Source organism: Sphaerodactylus townsendi, linkage group LG02, assembly GCF_021028975.2.
Source record: "Sphaerodactylus townsendi isolate TG3544 linkage group LG02, MPM_Stown_v2.3, whole genome shotgun sequence".
In the NCBI taxonomy this organism is placed as follows: domain Eukaryota; kingdom Metazoa; phylum Chordata; class Lepidosauria; order Squamata; family Sphaerodactylidae; genus Sphaerodactylus; species Sphaerodactylus townsendi.
The window spans coordinates 176,200,127-176,221,581 of record NC_059426.1 but is presented as its reverse complement, the minus strand read 5'-3'; the positions used below and the strand labels follow the sequence as shown (position 1 = coordinate 176,221,581).

The 21,455-nt window shown below is 80.2% G+C and overlaps 2 protein-coding genes across 4 annotated transcripts in view; one reads left to right on the top strand and one right to left on the bottom strand.

The window, feature by feature from the left end:
- Positions 1 to 21,455, bottom strand: part of LOC125426419 (zinc finger protein 551-like) — a 146,624-nt gene that overhangs the window by 80,560 nt on the left and 44,609 nt on the right. The window lies entirely within an intron of this gene.
- On the top strand, positions 16,268 to 21,095 carry LOC125427065 (zinc finger protein 883-like). Of its 3 annotated transcripts, XM_048486062.1 has the most exons (4): positions 16,269 to 16,322; positions 17,047 to 17,328; positions 18,403 to 19,735; positions 19,904 to 21,095. In XM_048486062.1, exons 1-4 carry the CDS (start codon positions 16,289 to 16,291, stop codon positions 19,962 to 19,964), a joined length of 1,710 nt encoding a protein of 569 aa, XP_048342019.1. In that variant the 5' UTR covers positions 16,269 to 16,288; the 3' UTR covers positions 19,965 to 21,095. The 3 variants fall into 3 exon arrangements, with proteins under 3 accessions (XP_048342018.1, XP_048342019.1, XP_048342017.1); XM_048486061.1 differs by having other exon boundaries at positions 16,268 to 16,322; positions 17,050 to 17,328; positions 18,403 to 21,095; XM_048486060.1 differs by having other exon boundaries at positions 18,403 to 21,095.

Genomic DNA, 21,455 nt, shown 5'->3' with positions numbered 1-21,455 from the left:
GGGGGGGGGGGGTGGGGGGGGGGGGGGGTGGGGGGGGGGGGGGGTGGGGGGGGGGGGGGGTGGGGGGGGGGGGGGGTGGGGGGGGGGGGGGGTGGGGGGGGGGGGGGGTGGGGGGGGGGGGGGGTGGGGGGGGGGGGGGGTGGGGGGGGGGGGGGGTGGGGGGGGGGGGGGGTGGGGGGGGGGGGGGGTGGGGGGGGGGGGGGGTGGGGGGGGGGGGGGGTGGGGGGGGGGGGGGGTGGGGGGGGGGGGGGGTGGGGGGGGGGGGGGGTGGGGGGGGGGGGGGGTGGGGGGGGGGGGGGGTGGGGGGGGGGGGGGGTGGGGGGGGGGGGGGGTGGGGGGGGGGGGGGGTGGGGGGGGGGGGGGGTGGGGGGGGGGGGGGGTGGGGGGGGGGGGGGGTGGGGGGGGGGGGGGGTGGGGGGGGGGGGGGGTGGGGGGGGGGGGGGGTGGGGGGGGGGGGGGGTGGGGGGGGGGGGGGGTGGGGGGGGGGGGGGGTGGGGGGGGGGGGGGGTGGGGGGGGGGGGGGGTGGGGGGGGGGGGGGGTGGGGGGGGGGGGGGGTGGGGGGGGGGGGGGGTGGGGGGGGGGGGGGGTGGGGGGGGGGGGGGGTGGGGGGGGGGGGGGGTGGGGGGGGGGGGGGGTGGGGGGGGGGGGGGGTGGGGGGGGGGGGGGGTGGGGGGGGGGGGGGGTGGGGGGGGGGGGGGGTGGGGGGGGGGGGGGGTGGGGGGGGGGGGGGGTGGGGGGGGGGGGGGGTGGGGGGGGGGGGGGGTGGGGGGGGGGGGGGGTGGGGGGGGGGGGGGGTGGGGGGGGGGGGGGGTGGGGGGGGGGGGGGGTGGGGGGGGGGGGGGGTGGGGGGGGGGGGGGGTGGGGGGGGGGGGGGGTGGGGGGGGGGGGGGGTGGGGGGGGGGGGGGGTGGGGGGGGGGGGGGGTGGGGGGGGGGGGGGGTGGGGGGGGGGGGGGGTGGGGGGGGGGGGGGGTGGGGGGGGGGGGGGGTGGGGGGGGGGGGGGGTGGGGGGGGGGGGGGGTGGGGGGGGGGGGGGGTGGGGGGGGGGGGGGGTGGGGGGGGGGGGGGGTGGGGGGGGGGGGGGGTGGGGGGGGGGGGGGGTGGGGGGGGGGGGGGGTGGGGGGGGGGGGGGGTGGGGGGGGGGGGGGGTGGGGGGGGGGGGGGGTGGGGGGGGGGGGGGGTGGGGGGGGGGGGGGGTGGGGGGGGGGGGGGGTGGGGGGGGGGGGGGGTGGGGGGGGGGGGGGGTGGGGGGGGGGGGGGGTGGGGGGGGGGGGGGGTGGGGGGGGGGGGGGGTGGGGGGGGGGGGGGGTGGGGGGGGGGGGGGGTGGGGGGGGGGGGGGGTGGGGGGGGGGGGGGGTGGGGGGGGGGGGGGGTGGGGGGGGGGGGGGGTGGGGGGGGGGGGGGGTGGGGGGGGGGGGGGGTGGGGGGGGGGGGGGGTGGGGGGGGGGGGGGGTGGGGGGGGGGGGGGGTGGGGGGGGGGGGGGGTGGGGGGGGGGGGGGGTGGGGGGGGGGGGGGGTGGGGGGGGGGGGGGGTGGGGGGGGGGGGGGGTGGGGGGGGGGGGGGGTGGGGGGGGGGGGGGGTGGGGGGGGGGGGGGGTGGGGGGGGGGGGGGGTGGGGGGGGGGGGGGGTGGGGGGGGGGGGGGGTGGGGGGGGGGGGGGGTGGGGGGGGGGGGGGGTGGGGGGGGGGGGGGGTGGGGGGGGGGGGGGGTGGGGGGGGGGGGGGGTGGGGGGGGGGGGGGGTGGGGGGGGGGGGGGGTGGGGGGGGGGGGGGGTGGGGGGGGGGGGGGGTGGGGGGGGGGGGGGGTGGGGGGGGGGGGGGGTGGGGGGGGGGGGGGGTGGGGGGGGGGGGGGGTGGGGGGGGGGGGGGGTGGGGGGGGGGGGGGGTGGGGGGGGGGGGGGGTGGGGGGGGGGGGGGGTGGGGGGGGGGGGGGGTGGGGGGGGGGGGGGGTGGGGGGGGGGGGGGGTGGGGGGGGGGGGGGGTGGGGGGGGGGGGGGGTGGGGGGGGGGGGGGGTGGGGGGGGGGGGGGGTGGGGGGGGGGGGGGGTGGGGGGGGGGGGGGGTGGGGGGGGGGGGGGGTGGGGGGGGGGGGGGGTGGGGGGGGGGGGGGGTGGGGGGGGGGGGGGGTGGGGGGGGGGGGGGGTGGGGGGGGGGGGGGGTGGGGGGGGGGGGGGGTGGGGGGGGGGGGGGGTGGGGGGGGGGGGGGGTGGGGGGGGGGGGGGGTGGGGGGGGGGGGGGGTGGGGGGGGGGGGGGGTGGGGGGGGGGGGGGGTGGGGGGGGGGGGGGGTGGGGGGGGGGGGGGGTGGGGGGGGGGGGGGGTGGGGGGGGGGGGGGGTGGGGGGGGGGGGGGGTGGGGGGGGGGGGGGGTGGGGGGGGGGGGGGGTGGGGGGGGGGGGGGGTGGGGGGGGGGGGGGGTGGGGGGGGGGGGGGGTGGGGGGGGGGGGGGGTGGGGGGGGGGGGGGGTGGGGGGGGGGGGGGGTGGGGGGGGGGGGGGGTGGGGGGGGGGGGGGGTGGGGGGGGGGGGGGGTGGGGGGGGGGGGGGGTGGGGGGGGGGGGGGGTGGGGGGGGGGGGGGGTGGGGGGGGGGGGGGGTGGGGGGGGGGGGGGGTGGGGGGGGGGGGGGGTGGGGGGGGGGGGGGGTGGGGGGGGGGGGGGGTGGGGGGGGGGGGGGGTGGGGGGGGGGGGGGGTGGGGGGGGGGGGGGGTGGGGGGGGGGGGGGGTGGGGGGGGGGGGGGGTGGGGGGGGGGGGGGGTGGGGGGGGGGGGGGGTGGGGGGGGGGGGGGGTGGGGGGGGGGGGGGGTGGGGGGGGGGGGGGGTGGGGGGGGGGGGGGGTGGGGGGGGGGGGGGGTGGGGGGGGGGGGGGGTGGGGGGGGGGGGGGGTGGGGGGGGGGGGGGGTGGGGGGGGGGGGGGGTGGGGGGGGGGGGGGGTGGGGGGGGGGGGGGGTGGGGGGGGGGGGGGGTGGGGGGGGGGGGGGGTGGGGGGGGGGGGGGGTGGGGGGGGGGGGGGGTGGGGGGGGGGGGGGGTGGGGGGGGGGGGGGGTGGGGGGGGGGGGGGGTGGGGGGGGGGGGGGGTGGGGGGGGGGGGGGGTGGGGGGGGGGGGGGGTGGGGGGGGGGGGGGGTGGGGGGGGGGGGGGGTGGGGGGGGGGGGGGGTGGGGGGGGGGGGGGGTGGGGGGGGGGGGGGGTGGGGGGGGGGGGGGGTGGGGGGGGGGGGGGGTGGGGGGGGGGGGGGGTGGGGGGGGGGGGGGGTGGGGGGGGGGGGGGGTGGGGGGGGGGGGGGGTGGGGGGGGGGGGGGGTGGGGGGGGGGGGGGGTGGGGGGGGGGGGGGGTGGGGGGGGGGGGGGGTGGGGGGGGGGGGGGGTGGGGGGGGGGGGGGGTGGGGGGGGGGGGGGGTGGGGGGGGGGGGGGGTGGGGGGGGGGGGGGGTGGGGGGGGGGGGGGGTGGGGGGGGGGGGGGGTGGGGGGGGGGGGGGGTGGGGGGGGGGGGGGGTGGGGGGGGGGGGGGGTGGGGGGGGGGGGGGGTGGGGGGGGGGGGGGGTGGGGGGGGGGGGGGGTGGGGGGGGGGGGGGGTGGGGGGGGGGGGGGGTGGGGGGGGGGGGGGGTGGGGGGGGGGGGGGGTGGGGGGGGGGGGGGGTGGGGGGGGGGGGGGGTGGGGGGGGGGGGGGGTGGGGGGGGGGGGGGGTGGGGGGGGGGGGGGGTGGGGGGGGGGGGGGGTGGGGGGGGGGGGGGGTGGGGGGGGGGGGGGGTGGGGGGGGGGGGGGGTGGGGGGGGGGGGGGGTGGGGGGGGGGGGGGGTGGGGGGGGGGGGGGGTGGGGGGGGGGGGGGGTGGGGGGGGGGGGGGGTGGGGGGGGGGGGGGGTGGGGGGGGGGGGGGGTGGGGGGGGGGGGGGGTGGGGGGGGGGGGGGGTGGGGGGGGGGGGGGGTGGGGGGGGGGGGGGGTGGGGGGGGGGGGGGGTGGGGGGGGGGGGGGGTGGGGGGGGGGGGGGGTGGGGGGGGGGGGGGGTGGGGGGGGGGGGGGGTGGGGGGGGGGGGGGGTGGGGGGGGGGGGGGGTGGGGGGGGGGGGGGGTGGGGGGGGGGGGGGGTGGGGGGGGGGGGGGGTGGGGGGGGGGGGGGGTGGGGGGGGGGGGGGGTGGGGGGGGGGGGGGGTGGGGGGGGGGGGGGGTGGGGGGGGGGGGGGGTGGGGGGGGGGGGGGGTGGGGGGGGGGGGGGGTGGGGGGGGGGGGGGGTGGGGGGGGGGGGGGGTGGGGGGGGGGGGGGGTGGGGGGGGGGGGGGGTGGGGGGGGGGGGGGGTGGGGGGGGGGGGGGGTGGGGGGGGGGGGGGGTGGGGGGGGGGGGGGGTGGGGGGGGGGGGGGGTGGGGGGGGGGGGGGGTGGGGGGGGGGGGGGGTGGGGGGGGGGGGGGGTGGGGGGGGGGGGGGGTGGGGGGGGGGGGGGGTGGGGGGGGGGGGGGGTGGGGGGGGGGGGGGGTGGGGGGGGGGGGGGGTGGGGGGGGGGGGGGGTGGGGGGGGGGGGGGGTGGGGGGGGGGGGGGGTGGGGGGGGGGGGGGGTGGGGGGGGGGGGGGGTGGGGGGGGGGGGGGGTGGGGGGGGGGGGGGGTGGGGGGGGGGGGGGGTGGGGGGGGGGGGGGGTGGGGGGGGGGGGGGGTGGGGGGGGGGGGGGGTGGGGGGGGGGGGGGGTGGGGGGGGGGGGGGGTGGGGGGGGGGGGGGGTGGGGGGGGGGGGGGGTGGGGGGGGGGGGGGGTGGGGGGGGGGGGGGGTGGGGGGGGGGGGGGGTGGGGGGGGGGGGGGGTGGGGGGGGGGGGGGGTGGGGGGGGGGGGGGGTGGGGGGGGGGGGGGGTGGGGGGGGGGGGGGGTGGGGGGGGGGGGGGGTGGGGGGGGGGGGGGGTGGGGGGGGGGGGGGGTGGGGGGGGGGGGGGGTGGGGGGGGGGGGGGGTGGGGGGGGGGGGGGGTGGGGGGGGGGGGGGGTGGGGGGGGGGGGGGGTGGGGGGGGGGGGGGGTGGGGGGGGGGGGGGGTGGGGGGGGGGGGGGGTGGGGGGGGGGGGGGGTGGGGGGGGGGGGGGGTGGGGGGGGGGGGGGGTGGGGGGGGGGGGGGGTGGGGGGGGGGGGGGGTGGGGGGGGGGGGGGGTGGGGGGGGGGGGGGGTGGGGGGGGGGGGGGGTGGGGGGGGGGGGGGGTGGGGGGGGGGGGGGGTGGGGGGGGGGGGGGGTGGGGGGGGGGGGGGGTGGGGGGGGGGGGGGGTGGGGGGGGGGGGGGGTGGGGGGGGGGGGGGGTGGGGGGGGGGGGGGGTGGGGGGGGGGGGGGGTGGGGGGGGGGGGGGGTGGGGGGGGGGGGGGGTGGGGGGGGGGGGGGGTGGGGGGGGGGGGGGGTGGGGGGGGGGGGGGGTGGGGGGGGGGGGGGGTGGGGGGGGGGGGGGGTGGGGGGGGGGGGGGGTGGGGGGGGGGGGGGGTGGGGGGGGGGGGGGGTGGGGGGGGGGGGGGGTGGGGGGGGGGGGGGGTGGGGGGGGGGGGGGGTGGGGGGGGGGGGGGGTGGGGGGGGGGGGGGGTGGGGGGGGGGGGGGGTGGGGGGGGGGGGGGGTGGGGGGGGGGGGGGGTGGGGGGGGGGGGGGGTGGGGGGGGGGGGGGGTGGGGGGGGGGGGGGGTGGGGGGGGGGGGGGGTGGGGGGGGGGGGGGGTGGGGGGGGGGGGGGGTGGGGGGGGGGGGGGGTGGGGGGGGGGGGGGGTGGGGGGGGGGGGGGGTGGGGGGGGGGGGGGGTGGGGGGGGGGGGGGGTGGGGGGGGGGGGGGGTGGGGGGGGGGGGGGGTGGGGGGGGGGGGGGGTGGGGGGGGGGGGGGGTGGGGGGGGGGGGGGGTGGGGGGGGGGGGGGGTGGGGGGGGGGGGGGGTGGGGGGGGGGGGGGGTGGGGGGGGGGGGGGGTGGGGGGGGGGGGGGGTGGGGGGGGGGGGGGGTGGGGGGGGGGGGGGGTGGGGGGGGGGGGGGGTGGGGGGGGGGGGGGGTGGGGGGGGGGGGGGGTGGGGGGGGGGGGGGGTGGGGGGGGGGGGGGGTGGGGGGGGGGGGGGGTGGGGGGGGGGGGGGGTGGGGGGGGGGGGGGGTGGGGGGGGGGGGGGGTGGGGGGGGGGGGGGGTGGGGGGGGGGGGGGGTGGGGGGGGGGGGGGGTGGGGGGGGGGGGGGGTGGGGGGGGGGGGGGGTGGGGGGGGGGGGGGGTGGGGGGGGGGGGGGGTGGGGGGGGGGGGGGGTGGGGGGGGGGGGGGGTGGGGGGGGGGGGGGGTGGGGGGGGGGGGGGGTGGGGGGGGGGGGGGGTGGGGGGGGGGGGGGGTGGGGGGGGGGGGGGGTGGGGGGGGGGGGGGGTGGGGGGGGGGGGGGGTGGGGGGGGGGGGGGGTGGGGGGGGGGGGGGGTGGGGGGGGGGGGGGGTGGGGGGGGGGGGGGGTGGGGGGGGGGGGGGGTGGGGGGGGGGGGGGGTGGGGGGGGGGGGGGGTGGGGGGGGGGGGGGGTGGGGGGGGGGGGGGGTGGGGGGGGGGGGGGGTGGGGGGGGGGGGGGGTGGGGGGGGGGGGGGGTGGGGGGGGGGGGGGGTGGGGGGGGGGGGGGGTGGGGGGGGGGGGGGGTGGGGGGGGGGGGGGGTGGGGGGGGGGGGGGGTGGGGGGGGGGGGGGGTGGGGGGGGGGGGGGGTGGGGGGGGGGGGGGGTGGGGGGGGGGGGGGGTGGGGGGGGGGGGGGGTGGGGGGGGGGGGGGGTGGGGGGGGGGGGGGGTGGGGGGGGGGGGGGGTGGGGGGGGGGGGGGGTGGGGGGGGGGGGGGGTGGGGGGGGGGGGGGGTGGGGGGGGGGGGGGGTGGGGGGGGGGGGGGGTGGGGGGGGGGGGGGGTGGGGGGGGGGGGGGGTGGGGGGGGGGGGGGGTGGGGGGGGGGGGGGGTGGGGGGGGGGGGGGGTGGGGGGGGGGGGGGGTGGGGGGGGGGGGGGGTGGGGGGGGGGGGGGGTGGGGGGGGGGGGGGGTGGGGGGGGGGGGGGGTGGGGGGGGGGGGGGGTGGGGGGGGGGGGGGGTGGGGGGGGGGGGGGGTGGGGGGGGGGGGGGGTGGGGGGGGGGGGGGGTGGGGGGGGGGGGGGGTGGGGGGGGGGGGGGGTGGGGGGGGGGGGGGGTGGGGGGGGGGGGGGGTGGGGGGGGGGGGGGGTGGGGGGGGGGGGGGGTGGGGGGGGGGGGGGGTGGGGGGGGGGGGGGGTGGGGGGGGGGGGGGGTGGGGGGGGGGGGGGGTGGGGGGGGGGGGGGGTGGGGGGGGGGGGGGGTGGGGGGGGGGGGGGGTGGGGGGGGGGGGGGGTGGGGGGGGGGGGGGGTGGGGGGGGGGGGGGGTGGGGGGGGGGGGGGGTGGGGGGGGGGGGGGGTGGGGGGGGGGGGGGGTGGGGGGGGGGGGGGGTGGGGGGGGGGGGGGGTGGGGGGGGGGGGGGGTGGGGGGGGGGGGGGGTGGGGGGGGGGGGGGGTGGGGGGGGGGGGGGGTGGGGGGGGGGGGGGGTGGGGGGGGGGGGGGGTGGGGGGGGGGGGGGGTGGGGGGGGGGGGGGGTGGGGGGGGGGGGGGGTGGGGGGGGGGGGGGGTGGGGGGGGGGGGGGGTGGGGGGGGGGGGGGGTGGGGGGGGGGGGGGGTGGGGGGGGGGGGGGGTGGGGGGGGGGGGGGGTGGGGGGGGGGGGGGGTGGGGGGGGGGGGGGGTGGGGGGGGGGGGGGGTGGGGGGGGGGGGGGGTGGGGGGGGGGGGGGGTGGGGGGGGGGGGGGGTGGGGGGGGGGGGGGGTGGGGGGGGGGGGGGGTGGGGGGGGGGGGGGGTGGGGGGGGGGGGGGGTGGGGGGGGGGGGGGGTGGGGGGGGGGGGGGGTGGGGGGGGGGGGGGGTGGGGGGGGGGGGGGGTGGGGGGGGGGGGGGGTGGGGGGGGGGGGGGGTGGGGGGGGGGGGGGGTGGGGGGGGGGGGGGGTGGGGGGGGGGGGGGGTGGGGGGGGGGGGGGGTGGGGGGGGGGGGGGGTGGGGGGGGGGGGGGGTGGGGGGGGGGGGGGGTGGGGGGGGGGGGGGGTGGGGGGGGGGGGGGGTGGGGGGGGGGGGGGGTGGGGGGGGGGGGGGGTGGGGGGGGGGGGGGGTGGGGGGGGGGGGGGGTGGGGGGGGGGGGGGGTGGGGGGGGGGGGGGGTGGGGGGGGGGGGGGGTGGGGGGGGGGGGGGGTGGGGGGGGGGGGGGGTGGGGGGGGGGGGGGGTGGGGGGGGGGGGGGGTGGGGGGGGGGGGGGGTGGGGGGGGGGGGGGGTGGGGGGGGGGGGGGGTGGGGGGGGGGGGGGGTGGGGGGGGGGGGGGGTGGGGGGGGGGGGGGGTGGGGGGGGGGGGGGGTGGGGGGGGGGGGGGGTGGGGGGGGGGGGGGGTGGGGGGGGGGGGGGGTGGGGGGGGGGGGGGGTGGGGGGGGGGGGGGGTGGGGGGGGGGGGGGGTGGGGGGGGGGGGGGGTGGGGGGGGGGGGGGGTGGGGGGGGGGGGGGGTGGGGGGGGGGGGGGGTGGGGGGGGGGGGGGGTGGGGGGGGGGGGGGGTGGGGGGGGGGGGGGGTGGGGGGGGGGGGGGGTGGGGGGGGGGGGGGGTGGGGGGGGGGGGGGGTGGGGGGGGGGGGGGGTGGGGGGGGGGGGGGGTGGGGGGGGGGGGGGGTGGGGGGGGGGGGGGGTGGGGGGGGGGGGGGGTGGGGGGGGGGGGGGGTGGGGGGGGGGGGGGGTGGGGGGGGGGGGGGGTGGGGGGGGGGGGGGGTGGGGGGGGGGGGGGGTGGGGGGGGGGGGGGGTGGGGGGGGGGGGGGGTGGGGGGGGGGGGGGGTGGGGGGGGGGGGGGGTGGGGGGGGGGGGGGGTGGGGGGGGGGGGGGGTGGGGGGGGGGGGGGGTGGGGGGGGGGGGGGGTGGGGGGGGGGGGGGGTGGGGGGGGGGGGGGGTGGGGGGGGGGGGGGGTGGGGGGGGGGGGGGGTGGGGGGGGGGGGGGGTGGGGGGGGGGGGGGGTGGGGGGGGGGGGGGGTGGGGGGGGGGGGGGGTGGGGGGGGGGGGGGGTGGGGGGGGGGGGGGGTGGGGGGGGGGGGGGGTGGGGGGGGGGGGGGGTGGGGGGGGGGGGGGGTGGGGGGGGGGGGGGGTGGGGGGGGGGGGGGGTGGGGGGGGGGGGGGGTGGGGGGGGGGGGGGGTGGGGGGGGGGGGGGGTGGGGGGGGGGGGGGGTGGGGGGGGGGGGGGGTGGGGGGGGGGGGGGGTGGGGGGGGGGGGGGGTGGGGGGGGGGGGGGGTGGGGGGGGGGGGGGGTGGGGGGGGGGGGGGGTGGGGGGGGGGGGGGGTGGGGGGGGGGGGGGGTGGGGGGGGGGGGGGGTGGGGGGGGGGGGGGGTGGGGGGGGGGGGGGGTGGGGGGGGGGGGGGGTGGGGGGGGGGGGGGGTGGGGGGGGGGGGGGGTGGGGGGGGGGGGGGGTGGGGGGGGGGGGGGGTGGGGGGGGGGGGGGGTGGGGGGGGGGGGGGGTGGGGGGGGGGGGGGGTGGGGGGGGGGGGGGGTGGGGGGGGGGGGGGGTGGGGGGGGGGGGGGGTGGGGGGGGGGGGGGGTGGGGGGGGGGGGGGGTGGGGGGGGGGGGGGGTGGGGGGGGGGGGGGGTGGGGGGGGGGGGGGGTGGGGGGGGGGGGGGGTGGGGGGGGGGGGGGGTGGGGGGGGGGGGGGGTGGGGGGGGGGGGGGGTGGGGGGGGGGGGGGGTGGGGGGGGGGGGGGGTGGGGGGGGGGGGGGGTGGGGGGGGGGGGGGGTGGGGGGGGGGGGGGGTGGGGGGGGGGGGGGGTGGGGGGGGGGGGGGGTGGGGGGGGGGGGGGGTGGGGGGGGGGGGGGGTGGGGGGGGGGGGGGGTGGGGGGGGGGGGGGGTGGGGGGGGGGGGGGGTGGGGGGGGGGGGGGGTGGGGGGGGGGGGGGGTGGGGGGGGGGGGGGGTGGGGGGGGGGGGGGGTGGGGGGGGGGGGGGGTGGGGGGGGGGGGGGGTGGGGGGGGGGGGGGGTGGGGGGGGGGGGGGGTGGGGGGGGGGGGGGGTGGGGGGGGGGGGGGGTGGGGGGGGGGGGGGGTGGGGGGGGGGGGGGGTGGGGGGGGGGGGGGGTGGGGGGGGGGGGGGGTGGGGGGGGGGGGGGGTGGGGGGGGGGGGGGGTGGGGGGGGGGGGGGGTGGGGGGGGGGGGGGGTGGGGGGGGGGGGGGGTGGGGGGGGGGGGGGGTGGGGGGGGGGGGGGGTGGGGGGGGGGGGGGGTGGGGGGGGGGGGGGGTGGGGGGGGGGGGGGGTGGGGGGGGGGGGGGGTGGGGGGGGGGGGGGGTGGGGGGGGGGGGGGGTGGGGGGGGGGGGGGGTGGGGGGGGGGGGGGGTGGGGGGGGGGGGGGGTGGGGGGGGGGGGGGGTGGGGGGGGGGGGGGGTGGGGGGGGGGGGGGGTGGGGGGGGGGGGGGGTGGGGGGGGGGGGGGGTGGGGGGGGGGGGGGGTGGGGGGGGGGGGGGGTGGGGGGGGGGGGGGGTGGGGGGGGGGGGGGGTGGGGGGGGGGGGGGGTGGGGGGGGGGGGGGGTGGGGGGGGGGGGGGGTGGGGGGGGGGGGGGGTGGGGGGGGGGGGGGGTGGGGGGGGGGGGGGGTGGGGGGGGGGGGGGGTGGGGGGGGGGGGGGGTGGGGGGGGGGGGGGGTGGGGGGGGGGGGGGGTGGGGGGGGGGGGGGGTGGGGGGGGGGGGGGGTGGGGGGGGGGGGGGGTGGGGGGGGGGGGGGGTGGGGGGGGGGGGGGGTGGGGGGGGGGGGGGGTGGGGGGGGGGGGGGGTGGGGGGGGGGGGGGGTGGGGGGGGGGGGGGGTGGGGGGGGGGGGGGGTGGGGGGGGGGGGGGGTGGGGGGGGGGGGGGGTGGGGGGGGGGGGGGGTGGGGGGGGGGGGGGGTGGGGGGGGGGGGGGGTGGGGGGGGGGGGGGGTGGGGGGGGGGGGGGGTGGGGGGGGGGGGGGGTGGGGGGGGGGGGGGGTGGGGGGGGGGGGGGGTGGGGGGGGGGGGGGGTGGGGGGGGGGGGGGGTGGGGGGGGGGGGGGGTGGGGGGGGGGGGGGGTGGGGGGGGGGGGGGGTGGGGGGGGGGGGGGGTGGGGGGGGGGGGGGGTGGGGGGGGGGGGGGGTGGGGGGGGGGGGGGGTGGGGGGGGGGGGGGGTGGGGGGGGGGGGGGGTGGGGGGGGGGGGGGGTGGGGGGGGGGGGGGGTGGGGGGGGGGGGGGGTGGGGGGGGGGGGGGGTGGGGGGGGGGGGGGGTGGGGGGGGGGGGGGGTGGGGGGGGGGGGGGGTGGGGGGGGGGGGGGGTGGGGGGGGGGGGGGGTGGGGGGGGGGGGGGGTGGGGGGGGGGGGGGGTGGGGGGGGGGGGGGGTGGGGGGGGGGGGGGGTGGGGGGGGGGGGGGGTGGGGGGGGGGGGGGGTGGGGGGGGGGGGGGGTGGGGGGGGGGGGGGGTGGGGGGGGGGGGGGGTGGGGGGGGGGGGGGGTGGGGGGGGGGGGGGGTGGGGGGGGGGGGGGGTGGGGGGGGGGGGGGGTGGGGGGGGGGGGGGGTGGGGGGGGGGGGGGGTGGGGGGGGGGGGGGGTGGGGGGGGGGGGGGGTGGGGGGGGGGGGGGGTGGGGGGGGGGGGGGGTGGGGGGGGGGGGGGGTGGGGGGGGGGGGGGGTGGGGGGGGGGGGGGGTGGGGGGGGGGGGGGGTGGGGGGGGGGGGGGGTGGGGGGGGGGGGGGGTGGGGGGGGGGGGGGGTGGGGGGGGGGGGGGGTGGGGGGGGGGGGGGGTGGGGGGGGGGGGGGGTGGGGGGGGGGGGGGGTGGGGGGGGGGGGGGGTGGGGGGGGGGGGGGGTGGGGGGGGGGGGGGGTGGGGGGGGGGGGGGGTGGGGGGGGGGGGGGGTGGGGGGGGGGGGGGGTGGGGGGGGGGGGGGGTGGGGGGGGGGGGGGGTGGGGGGGGGGGGGGGTGGGGGGGGGGGGGGGTGGGGGGGGGGGGGGGTGGGGGGGGGGGGGGGTGGGGGGGGGGGGGGGTGGGGGGGGGGGGGGGTGGGGGGGGGGGGGGGTGGGGGGGGGGGGGGGTGGGGGGGGGGGGGGGTGGGGGGGGGGGGGGGTGGGGGGGGGGGGGGGTGGGGGGGGGGGGGGGTGGGGGGGGGGGGGGGTGGGGGGGGGGGGGGGTGGGGGGGGGGGGGGGTGGGGGGGGGGGGGGGTGGGGGGGGGGGGGGGTGGGGGGGGGGGGGGGTGGGGGGGGGGGGGGGTGGGGGGGGGGGGGGGTGGGGGGGGGGGGGGGTGGGGGGGGGGGGGGGTGGGGGGGGGGGGGGGTGGGGGGGGGGGGGGGTGGGGGGGGGGGGGGGTGGGGGGGGGGGGGGGTGGGGGGGGGGGGGGGTGGGGGGGGGGGGGGGTGGGGGGGGGGGGGGGTGGGGGGGGGGGGGGGTGGGGGGGGGGGGGGGTGGGGGGGGGGGGGGGTGGGGGGGGGGGGGGGTGGGGGGGGGGGGGGGTGGGGGGGGGGGGGGGTGGGGGGGGGGGGGGGTGGGGGGGGGGGGGGGTGGGGGGGGGGGGGGGTGGGGGGGGGGGGGGGTGGGGGGGGGGGGGGGTGGGGGGGGGGGGGGGTGGGGGGGGGGGGGGGTGGGGGGGGGGGGGGGTGGGGGGGGGGGGGGGTGGGGGGGGGGGGGGGTGGGGGGGGGGGGGGGTGGGGGGGGGGGGGGGTGGGGGGGGGGGGGGGTGGGGGGGGGGGGGGGTGGGGGGGGGGGGGGGTGGGGGGGGGGGGGGGTGGGGGGGGGGGGGGGTGGGGGGGGGGGGGGGTGGGGGGGGGGGGGGGTGGGGGGGGGGGGGGGTGGGGGGGGGGGGGGGTGGGGGGGGGGGGGGGTGGGGGGGGGGGGGGGTGGGGGGGGGGGGGGGTGGGGGGGGGGGGGGGTGGGGGGGGGGGGGGGTGGGGGGGGGGGGGGGTGGGGGGGGGGGGGGGTGGGGGGGGGGGGGGGTGGGGGGGGGGGGGGGTGGGGGGGGGGGGGGGTGGGGGGGGGGGGGGGTGGGGGGGGGGGGGGGTGGGGGGGGGGGGGGGTGGGGGGGGGGGGGGGTGGGGGGGGGGGGGGGTGGGGGGGGGGGGGGGTGGGGGGGGGGGGGGGTGGGGGGGGGGGGGGGTGGGGGGGGGGGGGGGTGGGGGGGGGGGGGGGTGGGGGGGGGGGGGGGTGGGGGGGGGGGGGGGTGGGGGGGGGGGGGGGTGGGGGGGGGGGGGGGTGGGGGGGGGGGGGGGTGGGGGGGGGGGGGGGTGGGGGGGGGGGGGGGTGGGGGGGGGGGGGGGTGGGGGGGGGGGGGGGTGGGGGGGGGGGGGGGTGGGGGGGGGGGGGGGTGGGGGGGGGGGGGGGTGGGGGGGGGGGGGGGTGGGGGGGGGGGGGGGTGGGGGGGGGGGGGGGTGGGGGGGGGGGGGGGTGGGGGGGGGGGGGGGTGGGGGGGGGGGGGGGTGGGGGGGGGGGGGGGTGGGGGGGGGGGGGGGTGGGGGGGGGGGGGGGTGGGGGGGGGGGGGGGTGGGGGGGGGGGGGGGTGGGGGGGGGGGGGGGTGGGGGGGGGGGGGGGTGGGGGGGGGGGGGGGTGGGGGGGGGGGGGGGTGGGGGGGGGGGGGGGTGGGGGGGGGGGGGGGTGGGGGGGGGGGGGGGTGGGGGGGGGGGGGGGTGGGGGGGGGGGGGGGTGGGGGGGGGGGGGGGTGGGGGGGGGGGGGGGTGGGGGGGGGGGGGGGTGGGGGGGGGGGGGGGTGGGGGGGGGGGGGGGTGGGGGGGGGGGGGGGTGGGGGGGGGGGGGGGTGGGGGGGGGGGGGGGTGGGGGGGGGGGGGGGTGGGGGGGGGGGGGGGTGGGGGGGGGGGGGGGTGGGGGGGGGGGGGGGTGGGGGGGGGGGGGGGTGGGGGGGGGGGGGGGTGGGGGGGGGGGGGGGTGGGGGGGGGGGGGGGTGGGGGGGGGGGGGGGTGGGGGGGGGGGGGGGTGGGGGGGGGGGGGGGTGGGGGGGGGGGGGGGTGGGGGGGGGGGGGGGTGGGGGGGGGGGGGGGTGGGGGGGGGGGGGGGTGGGGGGGGGGGGGGGTGGGGGGGGGGGGGGGTGGGGGGGGGGGGGGGTGGGGGGGGGGGGGGGTGGGGGGGGGGGGGGGTGGGGGGGGGGGGGGGTGGGGGGGGGGGGGGGTGGGGGGGGGGGGGGGTGGGGGGGGGGGGGGGTGGGGGGGGGGGGGGGTGGGGGGGGGGGGGGGTGGGGGGGGGGGGGGGTGGGGGGGGGGGGGGGTGGGGGGGGGGGGGGGTGGGGGGGGGGGGGGGTGGGGGGGGGGGGGGGTGGGGGGGGGGGGGGGTGGGGGGGGGGGGGGGTGGGGGGGGGGGGGGGTGGGGGGGGGGGGGGGTGGGGGGGGGGGGGGGTGGGGGGGGGGGGGGGTGGGGGGGGGGGGGGGTGGGGGGGGGGGGGGGTGGGGGGGGGGGGGGGTGGGGGGGGGGGGGGGTGGGGGGGGGGGGGGGTGGGGGGGGGGGGGGGTGGGGGGGGGGGGGGGTGGGGGGGGGGGGGGGTGGGGGGGGGGGGGGGTGGGGGGGGGGGGGGGTGGGGGGGGGGGGGGGTGGGGGGGGGGGGGGGTGGGGGGGGGGGGGGGTGGGGGGGGGGGGGGGTGGGGGGGGGGGGGGGTGGGGGGGGGGGGGGGTGGGGGGGGGGGGGGGTGGGGGGGGGGGGGGGTGGGGGGGGGGGGGGGTGGGGGGGGGGGGGGGTGGGGGGGGGGGGGGGTGGGGGGGGGGGGGGGTGGGGGGGGGGGGGGGTGGGGGGGGGGGGGGGTGGGGGGGGGGGGGGGTGGGGGGGGGGGGGGGTGGGGGGGGGGGGGGGTGGGGGGGGGGGGGGGTGGGGGGGGGGGGGGGTGGGGGGGGGGGGGGGTGGGGGGGGGGGGGGGTGGGGGGGGGGGGGGGTGGGGGGGGGGGGGGGTGGGGGGGGGGGGGGGTGGGGGGGGGGGGGGGTGGGGGGGGGGGGGGGTGGGGGGGGGGGGGGGTGGGGGCGGGGGAGCGTGGGGGAGGGGGGGAGTGGGGGGGGGGGTGGGGGGCGGGGGGGGGGAGAGGGGGAGGGGGGGGGGGGGGGGGGGGGGGGGGGGAGGTGGGGGGGGGGGGGGGGGGGGGGGGGGGGGGGAGGGGGGGGGGGGGGGGTGGGGGCCGCCCGCCGGGGGGGGGGGGGGGGGGGGGGGGGCGGCGGGGGGGTTGGGGGGGGAAGGGGCCCCCCGGGGGGGGGGGGGGGGGGGGGGGGGGCGCCGGGGGGCCCGGGGGGGGGGGGGGCCCCGGGGGGGGGGGGGGGGGGGGCGTCAAGGGGGGGGGGGGGGGTTGGGGGGGGGGGCCTTTGGGGGGGGGGGGGGGGGGGGGGGGTGGTGTCTTCCATTCCGTCTCTTACCTGTCTCCCTCGCTGTTCCTTCAGGGTCCATCCGTGAAGTTGAAAACGAAGTTCTCTGAGAGGGAAAGATCTCCGCTGGAGGAAGGGCAGCCTGCCCATGACCAGGAACGTGCCCAAAATGCCCTCTCACACGGTAAGGACTCCTTGTTCCAGGACGGGATTGGAACTCCCAGTGAATTTGATGGGTAGAGAGTTCTGGTCAGGAAAAAGTGAAATGCTCCCTCACACAACTTGTGACGCTCATTCTTCAGCAGTTGTGATGCCCATAAAAGAGGATGAGACAAATTCAAGGAAGCAGTTCCACACAAGGGTTACAATATTCACATTGCTCCTTTTCAAATGAGAGTAACTCAAGGTGGCTCAGAAGAAAAAGCAGAAAAATTTCACCCAAGCGCTTCAGTCTCGTGAATAAGGAGAGCCACTCTTACAACTTACCAGAAAGTTGCACAGGTCTTTTTGTGTGTACATAGTGAAAGGTTTCACAGCCCTGGGAACAGGGGTGCATGAAGCGTGATTAATGCAGCAAACAGAATAGGAAGTGGAAGCTAATACCCCCCCCCCCCCATTTTTCTGTCCCTCACAGGCAGTGAAGAGAGAGTGTTGATCCCTTCTCTTTGTGGAGGTGTAAAAACAGCTGCTGCACCTCCGGCCCAGGTAAGAGAGATGAGCAGAGGACAGCCAGGTTCCCCCTCCCTTTCCCAGGCAAGCTTTTCTCCTGCCATTGGTGTTGAGGGGCAAAAGGCTGTAAAAGCCACTCCTGATACATAATCTGAGCTCTCCATAATGCAGCCTCCCAGAGTCCCCCTTTCAGCATCTTGTCTCTGCCTAATATGAACGCTGACGAGGGAATCTACTTTTTCTTCCAGTCTCTGGTTTCCTTTGGGGAGGTGGCCGTGTATTTCGGAGAGGCAGAATGGGGATTACTGGATCCAGACCAAAGAGCTCTCTACAAGAGCGTCATGCTGGAGAACTACGAGAGCGTGGCCTCTCTGGGTAAGGAACTTTCATAGGTACACATTTCTACCTTTGGGATGAGGCATGAATCAAAATCTTGAACAGAAATATGCTGTGTTGAGGCCTGTTCCATTGCTTGCTCCCTGTTGGGGGCCTCAAAGTGGCGAGACAACAGCGAAAGCAGTATTCAGCATGGCCAAGTAGAGCGACCCAAATCGTCTGGTTTGCCCAGGACAACTGAGGGCAGTGTTGTGTCCATCACCCAAGCCAGAGAGTGTGTCCTGGCCGGAGGCCAGTGGGGGACTCAGAGGCCCTCAGGAAAACTCTGAAAGGAGCCATGTCCTAATTTTTCAGTGGACAACCACTTATCCTCCATGTGGGATTAGAAAACACTTATCCTCCGTGTGGGATTAGGGTGATGCCCTCTGACTGTGGTCTGAGAGTGGAGAAAAGGGTCTAATCCCAGACTTCTTCACATGAGCTTGGCCCAGTCGCAGTTCTCTCAGAACACTCCGAGCCCCACCTACCTCACAAGCTGCCTGTTGAGGGGAGGGAAAGGAATGTTATTTGTAAGCTACTTTGAGGCTCATTAGGGTTGAGAAAGATTCCTTGCCACTTTGCCCTCTATCCCAGAGTGTGACCAGCAGCTCAGGTGTGAGGAAAGACGTTCTGATAAAGGAAACATTCGCCCATTAATGAGCAGTCCCTGATTGGTGGGTTGACTTCTTGCCTAATGCTGATTGGACCTTTTTCTTTCTTCCAGCAGAAGTAGTAGAGGAACTTGATGAAGGATTCCAGGGATTCTCTGTGGAAAAAGCCAAGGATCAAGATTCCAGAAGAAACTTTGAGGATGGAGACAGGCCACAGAGTCAGGAGGGAAATCATGCAGACCAGAGAAGGGATAACCCTATTCTGTCCCAAGGAGGAGGCTTTTGTGAAGTTCCAGTCCACAAAGCAACAGAAAAAATTGAGGGCGTCCATGTTAACCAGAGAATCCTCTCCAGGCAAAATGAACATGAAAATGTGGCCTTTGGAAAGACCTCCAGTAAGAACACCAGTCTTATTTTCGAGAGGCAAATTCCACCTGGAGGGAAACTGTACGATTGCATGAAGTACAGCGTGGCATTCCCCCTCCCTCGCCTGTGGCTGTGGCTGGTAATCCGTCCCACTGTCCCTTTCCGGGTTGTTTGGCTCCCCGTCTGCGGCCCCGGTCTTAGGGGGGCGAGCAAATGTCAGCGACTTGAGCCACAGGGTGCTGACAGGGTGCTCCCTTATTCCAGGCTTTCCCTATGTCAGGCTTCTCTTTCTACCTGCCTGCCCCGCCCTTCTCCTCCTCTGCCTTTCCCCCTTTCACCTTCTCCTTTCCCATTCAGCTCTTCTCCTCTCTTCCCTGCCTTCCTCCTCTCAGCGTCACTCTCTCCCTGCTGCCCTCCTTCTCTCCCCACTGCTTTCCTCCTTTCAACTTCCATCTCTGTTCCCCCTCCTTCCACTGGCACCTTTCCCTCTGCCCTCCTCCTCTCTCCCTCGGCCTTTTCCCCCTCTCCGTCTCTTTCTGTTCCACTCGCCCCATTCTGCTACGTCAATCCGCCAAGGTCCCCACTCCCTCCCTTCTGCACGGACCCTCGCGTGCCCGCCTCGCCCCACCTTATATATCCCCCGTGGCCTTCTGGGGCTCTCCCTGCCCCGCCCCTGAGCCTCACTCTCGGCCCGATTCCAGCCAGCTGGGCCATGCTTGGGCCTGCGTCTCGCCCCCAGCCCGGCCGCTTCTCTCCCGTCTCTGGGGAGACGGGGGCGTCCCCCAGCCATCGGCTCGTCCCAGAGTGGAATGGACGGCCCGTCAAGTCCGGGGAGGAGCGTTCCGGCCGCCCCCAGACACACAGAAAGACTTCAGTCAGAAATCAGCCCTTCACATCTAATAATTCACGCTGATGAGGAAGCTTATAAATCATTTTCAAACCAAGCCGTTCTGATGCAGCAGGTTTTCATGGCCTTTTAAATTGTTTATTAATGTACACTTTAATGGACAGCAGGGAAAAAGCCACAAGTCTGTGGATGGAACTTTAAGGGAAGATCAATTTCCTTATGTGGGTGCTAACAGGATCTCTCTTTTTTATTCCAGCATGGGATGAGCAGTGGACTGAAGGCAATGACCAAGTGCACGAGCTATTGCCAGAGAAAGAGAAGAATGGAGATTTGAAAGGAACGTTCTGGAATCAAGGCAAACCAGAAAAGCAGACAGGAAGTCACATGGCTGAGAAGAGGGATGAATCTATTCCTGACCAAGGATGGGATTGCCATAAAGTAATCCACACAGTAGAGGAAACATATCAGTGCCTGGAGTGTAGAATGAACTTCTCAACTCACAGTCAATATGAAATCCATTTGCAAATACACAGTGGAAAGAAGACTCATCAATGTTTGGAGTGTGACATGACTTTCCTTAGCAGAGCAAAGCTCCTGAGGCATCAAAGAAAACATCAAAGAGAGAAACCTTATAGTTCCTCAGAGTGTGGCAAGAGCTTGTCACAAAAATCAGATTTTTTTCAACACCAAAGTACTCATTCAGGAAAAAAGGTATTAATCTGCTTGGAGAGCAAATGGGGCTTTTCTGGTAGTAGAAAAAAGAGTAATGTACATATTCCAAAACACAGCATAATGAGAGCGCAACAATGCTTTCAGTGCGGAAATTTCTTCAGCTGCAGATCAAAGCTCCTTGTGCACCAAAGAACCCACACAGCAGACAAACCTTTTGAATGCATAGAGTGTGGAAAGAGATTCAGTCGGAGTAACCATCTTCAACAGCATAAAAGAACTCACACAGGGGAGAAACCTTTTGAATGCACAGAGTGTGGAAAGAGATTCAGTCGGAGTAACCATCTTCAACAGCATAAAAGAACTCACACAGGGGAGAAACCTTTTGAATGCTCAGAGTGTGGAAAAAGATTCAGTCGCAGCAGCAATCTTCAACGGCATAAAAGAACTCACACAGATGAGAGACCTTTTGAATGCTCAGTGTGTGGAAAGAGATTCAGTCACAGCAGCAATCTTCAACAGCATCAAAGAACTCACACAAATGAGAGACCTTTTGAATGCTCAGAGTGTGGGAAGAGATTCAGTCGGAGTAGGACACTTCAACACCATCAGAGAACTCACACAAAGGAGAGACCTTTTGAATGCTCAGAGTGTGGGAAAAGATTCAGTCAGAGTAGGCATCTTCAACTGCATGAAAGAACTCACACAAATGACAGACCTTTTGAATGCCCAGAGTGTGGAAAGAGATTCAATCATAGTGTCAATCTTCAACGGCATCAAAGAATTCACACAAATGACAGACCTTTTGAATGCCCAGAGTGTGGAAAGAGATTCAGTCAGAGAAGCCATCTTCAACAGCATCAAAGAACTCACACAAATGAGAAACCTTTTGAATGCTCAGTGTGTGGAAAGACATTCAGATATAATGGCAATCTTCAACAGCATCAAAGAACTCACACAAACGAGAGACCTTTTGAATGCTCACTGTGTGGAAAGACATTCGGACATAATGGCAATCTGCAACAGCATCAAAGAACTCACACAAACGAGAGACCTTTTGAATGCTCAGTGTGCGGAAAGACATTCAGATATAATGGCAATCTTCAACGGCATAAAACGACTCACACAAAGGAGAGAGTTTTTGAATGATCTGAGAGTGAAAACAAATTCAATCAGAGTGGTGCTCTTCAACAACATCAAGGAATACTGGGGAAAACCCTTATTTTTGCTTTGGAATGTGGAAAGTTATTCAGTCAGAGGGGCACTTTTCAACAACATCAAAATATCCACACAAGGGAGAAACCTTTTGAGTGCTCAGAATATGGAAAGCCAGTCTAGCAGTTTGGCCCAACACCTAAGAACCCAGACTTCTTCTCCTGGTTGTTTTTGAAAAGCACCCCATTGAAATTCTGAAGTAGAATAGGCCTATCTTTGGGATAGGTATTAGAGAGCCCACAGGCCTGCCATGGACAGAGCATTCCATCTCAGAGGCAGGAGGTCACCATGGCTTTCTTATACCTCTCCTCCGATTCCATGGCCTGTGAACAGCGATATATCTACTTCAAAGAGTATTTCATCCAAAACAAGATCATTTCCAGTTAATGGGCATTCACCTCTGAGCCATCATAGCAGCCTTCACATCTGCTCAATTCAGGCACTTGCGATCAATTCAGGTACACTGGGTGCTGTGAAAATCTCCCCATATGGAGATGTCAAGGGTCACGTTCAACTCTTTCTACTGAATTTTTAGGGCAGTTATTTCAGACTGCTCAGTCGAATTCAACTTTGGGTTTTTTTTCCAATCAATCATGTCCTCAGGAAAGTCTGGTCCCGTGTAAAAAAAAAAGGGATTTTCCCCATAGATGGGAAAGGCAGGTATACGGAAGTTCTTTGCAGAAAAACCTCTCCCCACCCGCAATCAATCTTTCTTTCTCTCTCCCTTGTTGGAATTCTGCTCCATGGACTCTCAGCAATTCTCACCTTGGAAGAAAGAATATTGCACTCTTTATCCTTGCCCCCCCCCCTATTAGTTTTTGCATTTTCACCTACAGGGGACTTAAAGAATTAGCTCTCACATGCTTAGTGTTGATTCTCTACTATTTTACTTTTTTCATTCTGTTTTGTATCCAATACAAATAATATTGTACTCTCTCTTTATCCTTTTTTGCATGTCTACCTACAGGGACTTAAAGAATTAGCTCTCATGTGCTTTGCGTAGATTCTCTATTTTCCTTTTTTCATTCTATTTAGTATCCAATAAAATTAAAAGTATAACCACCATTTTTTGTAATTTATTCTTGGATACCCCTACTGAGATATACCCTGGTATTCATAAATTAGAAGAACTGGAGTTGGAAATACGGATTTTGAATCTAAGATTAAAAAGTTCTTAGGATAACTGACATTTTTGTTGTGCGCATTTTGGTGCATGTACATCTGGTGAAAAACACACCTGTGGATTGAGGTATGAATTTCCTGACTATGGAATACACAAAGCATGGATTGACATAATGACCCGTCAGTAGCACAACATAATTTGGAGGGAATTGTGGGAGGGAAGGAATAATTCAGTTATAAAATTCAATACTTTGCGAGGTATCATTGGACCCCGGTGTCTTAAACTGTGCGCTGAGACCTGAA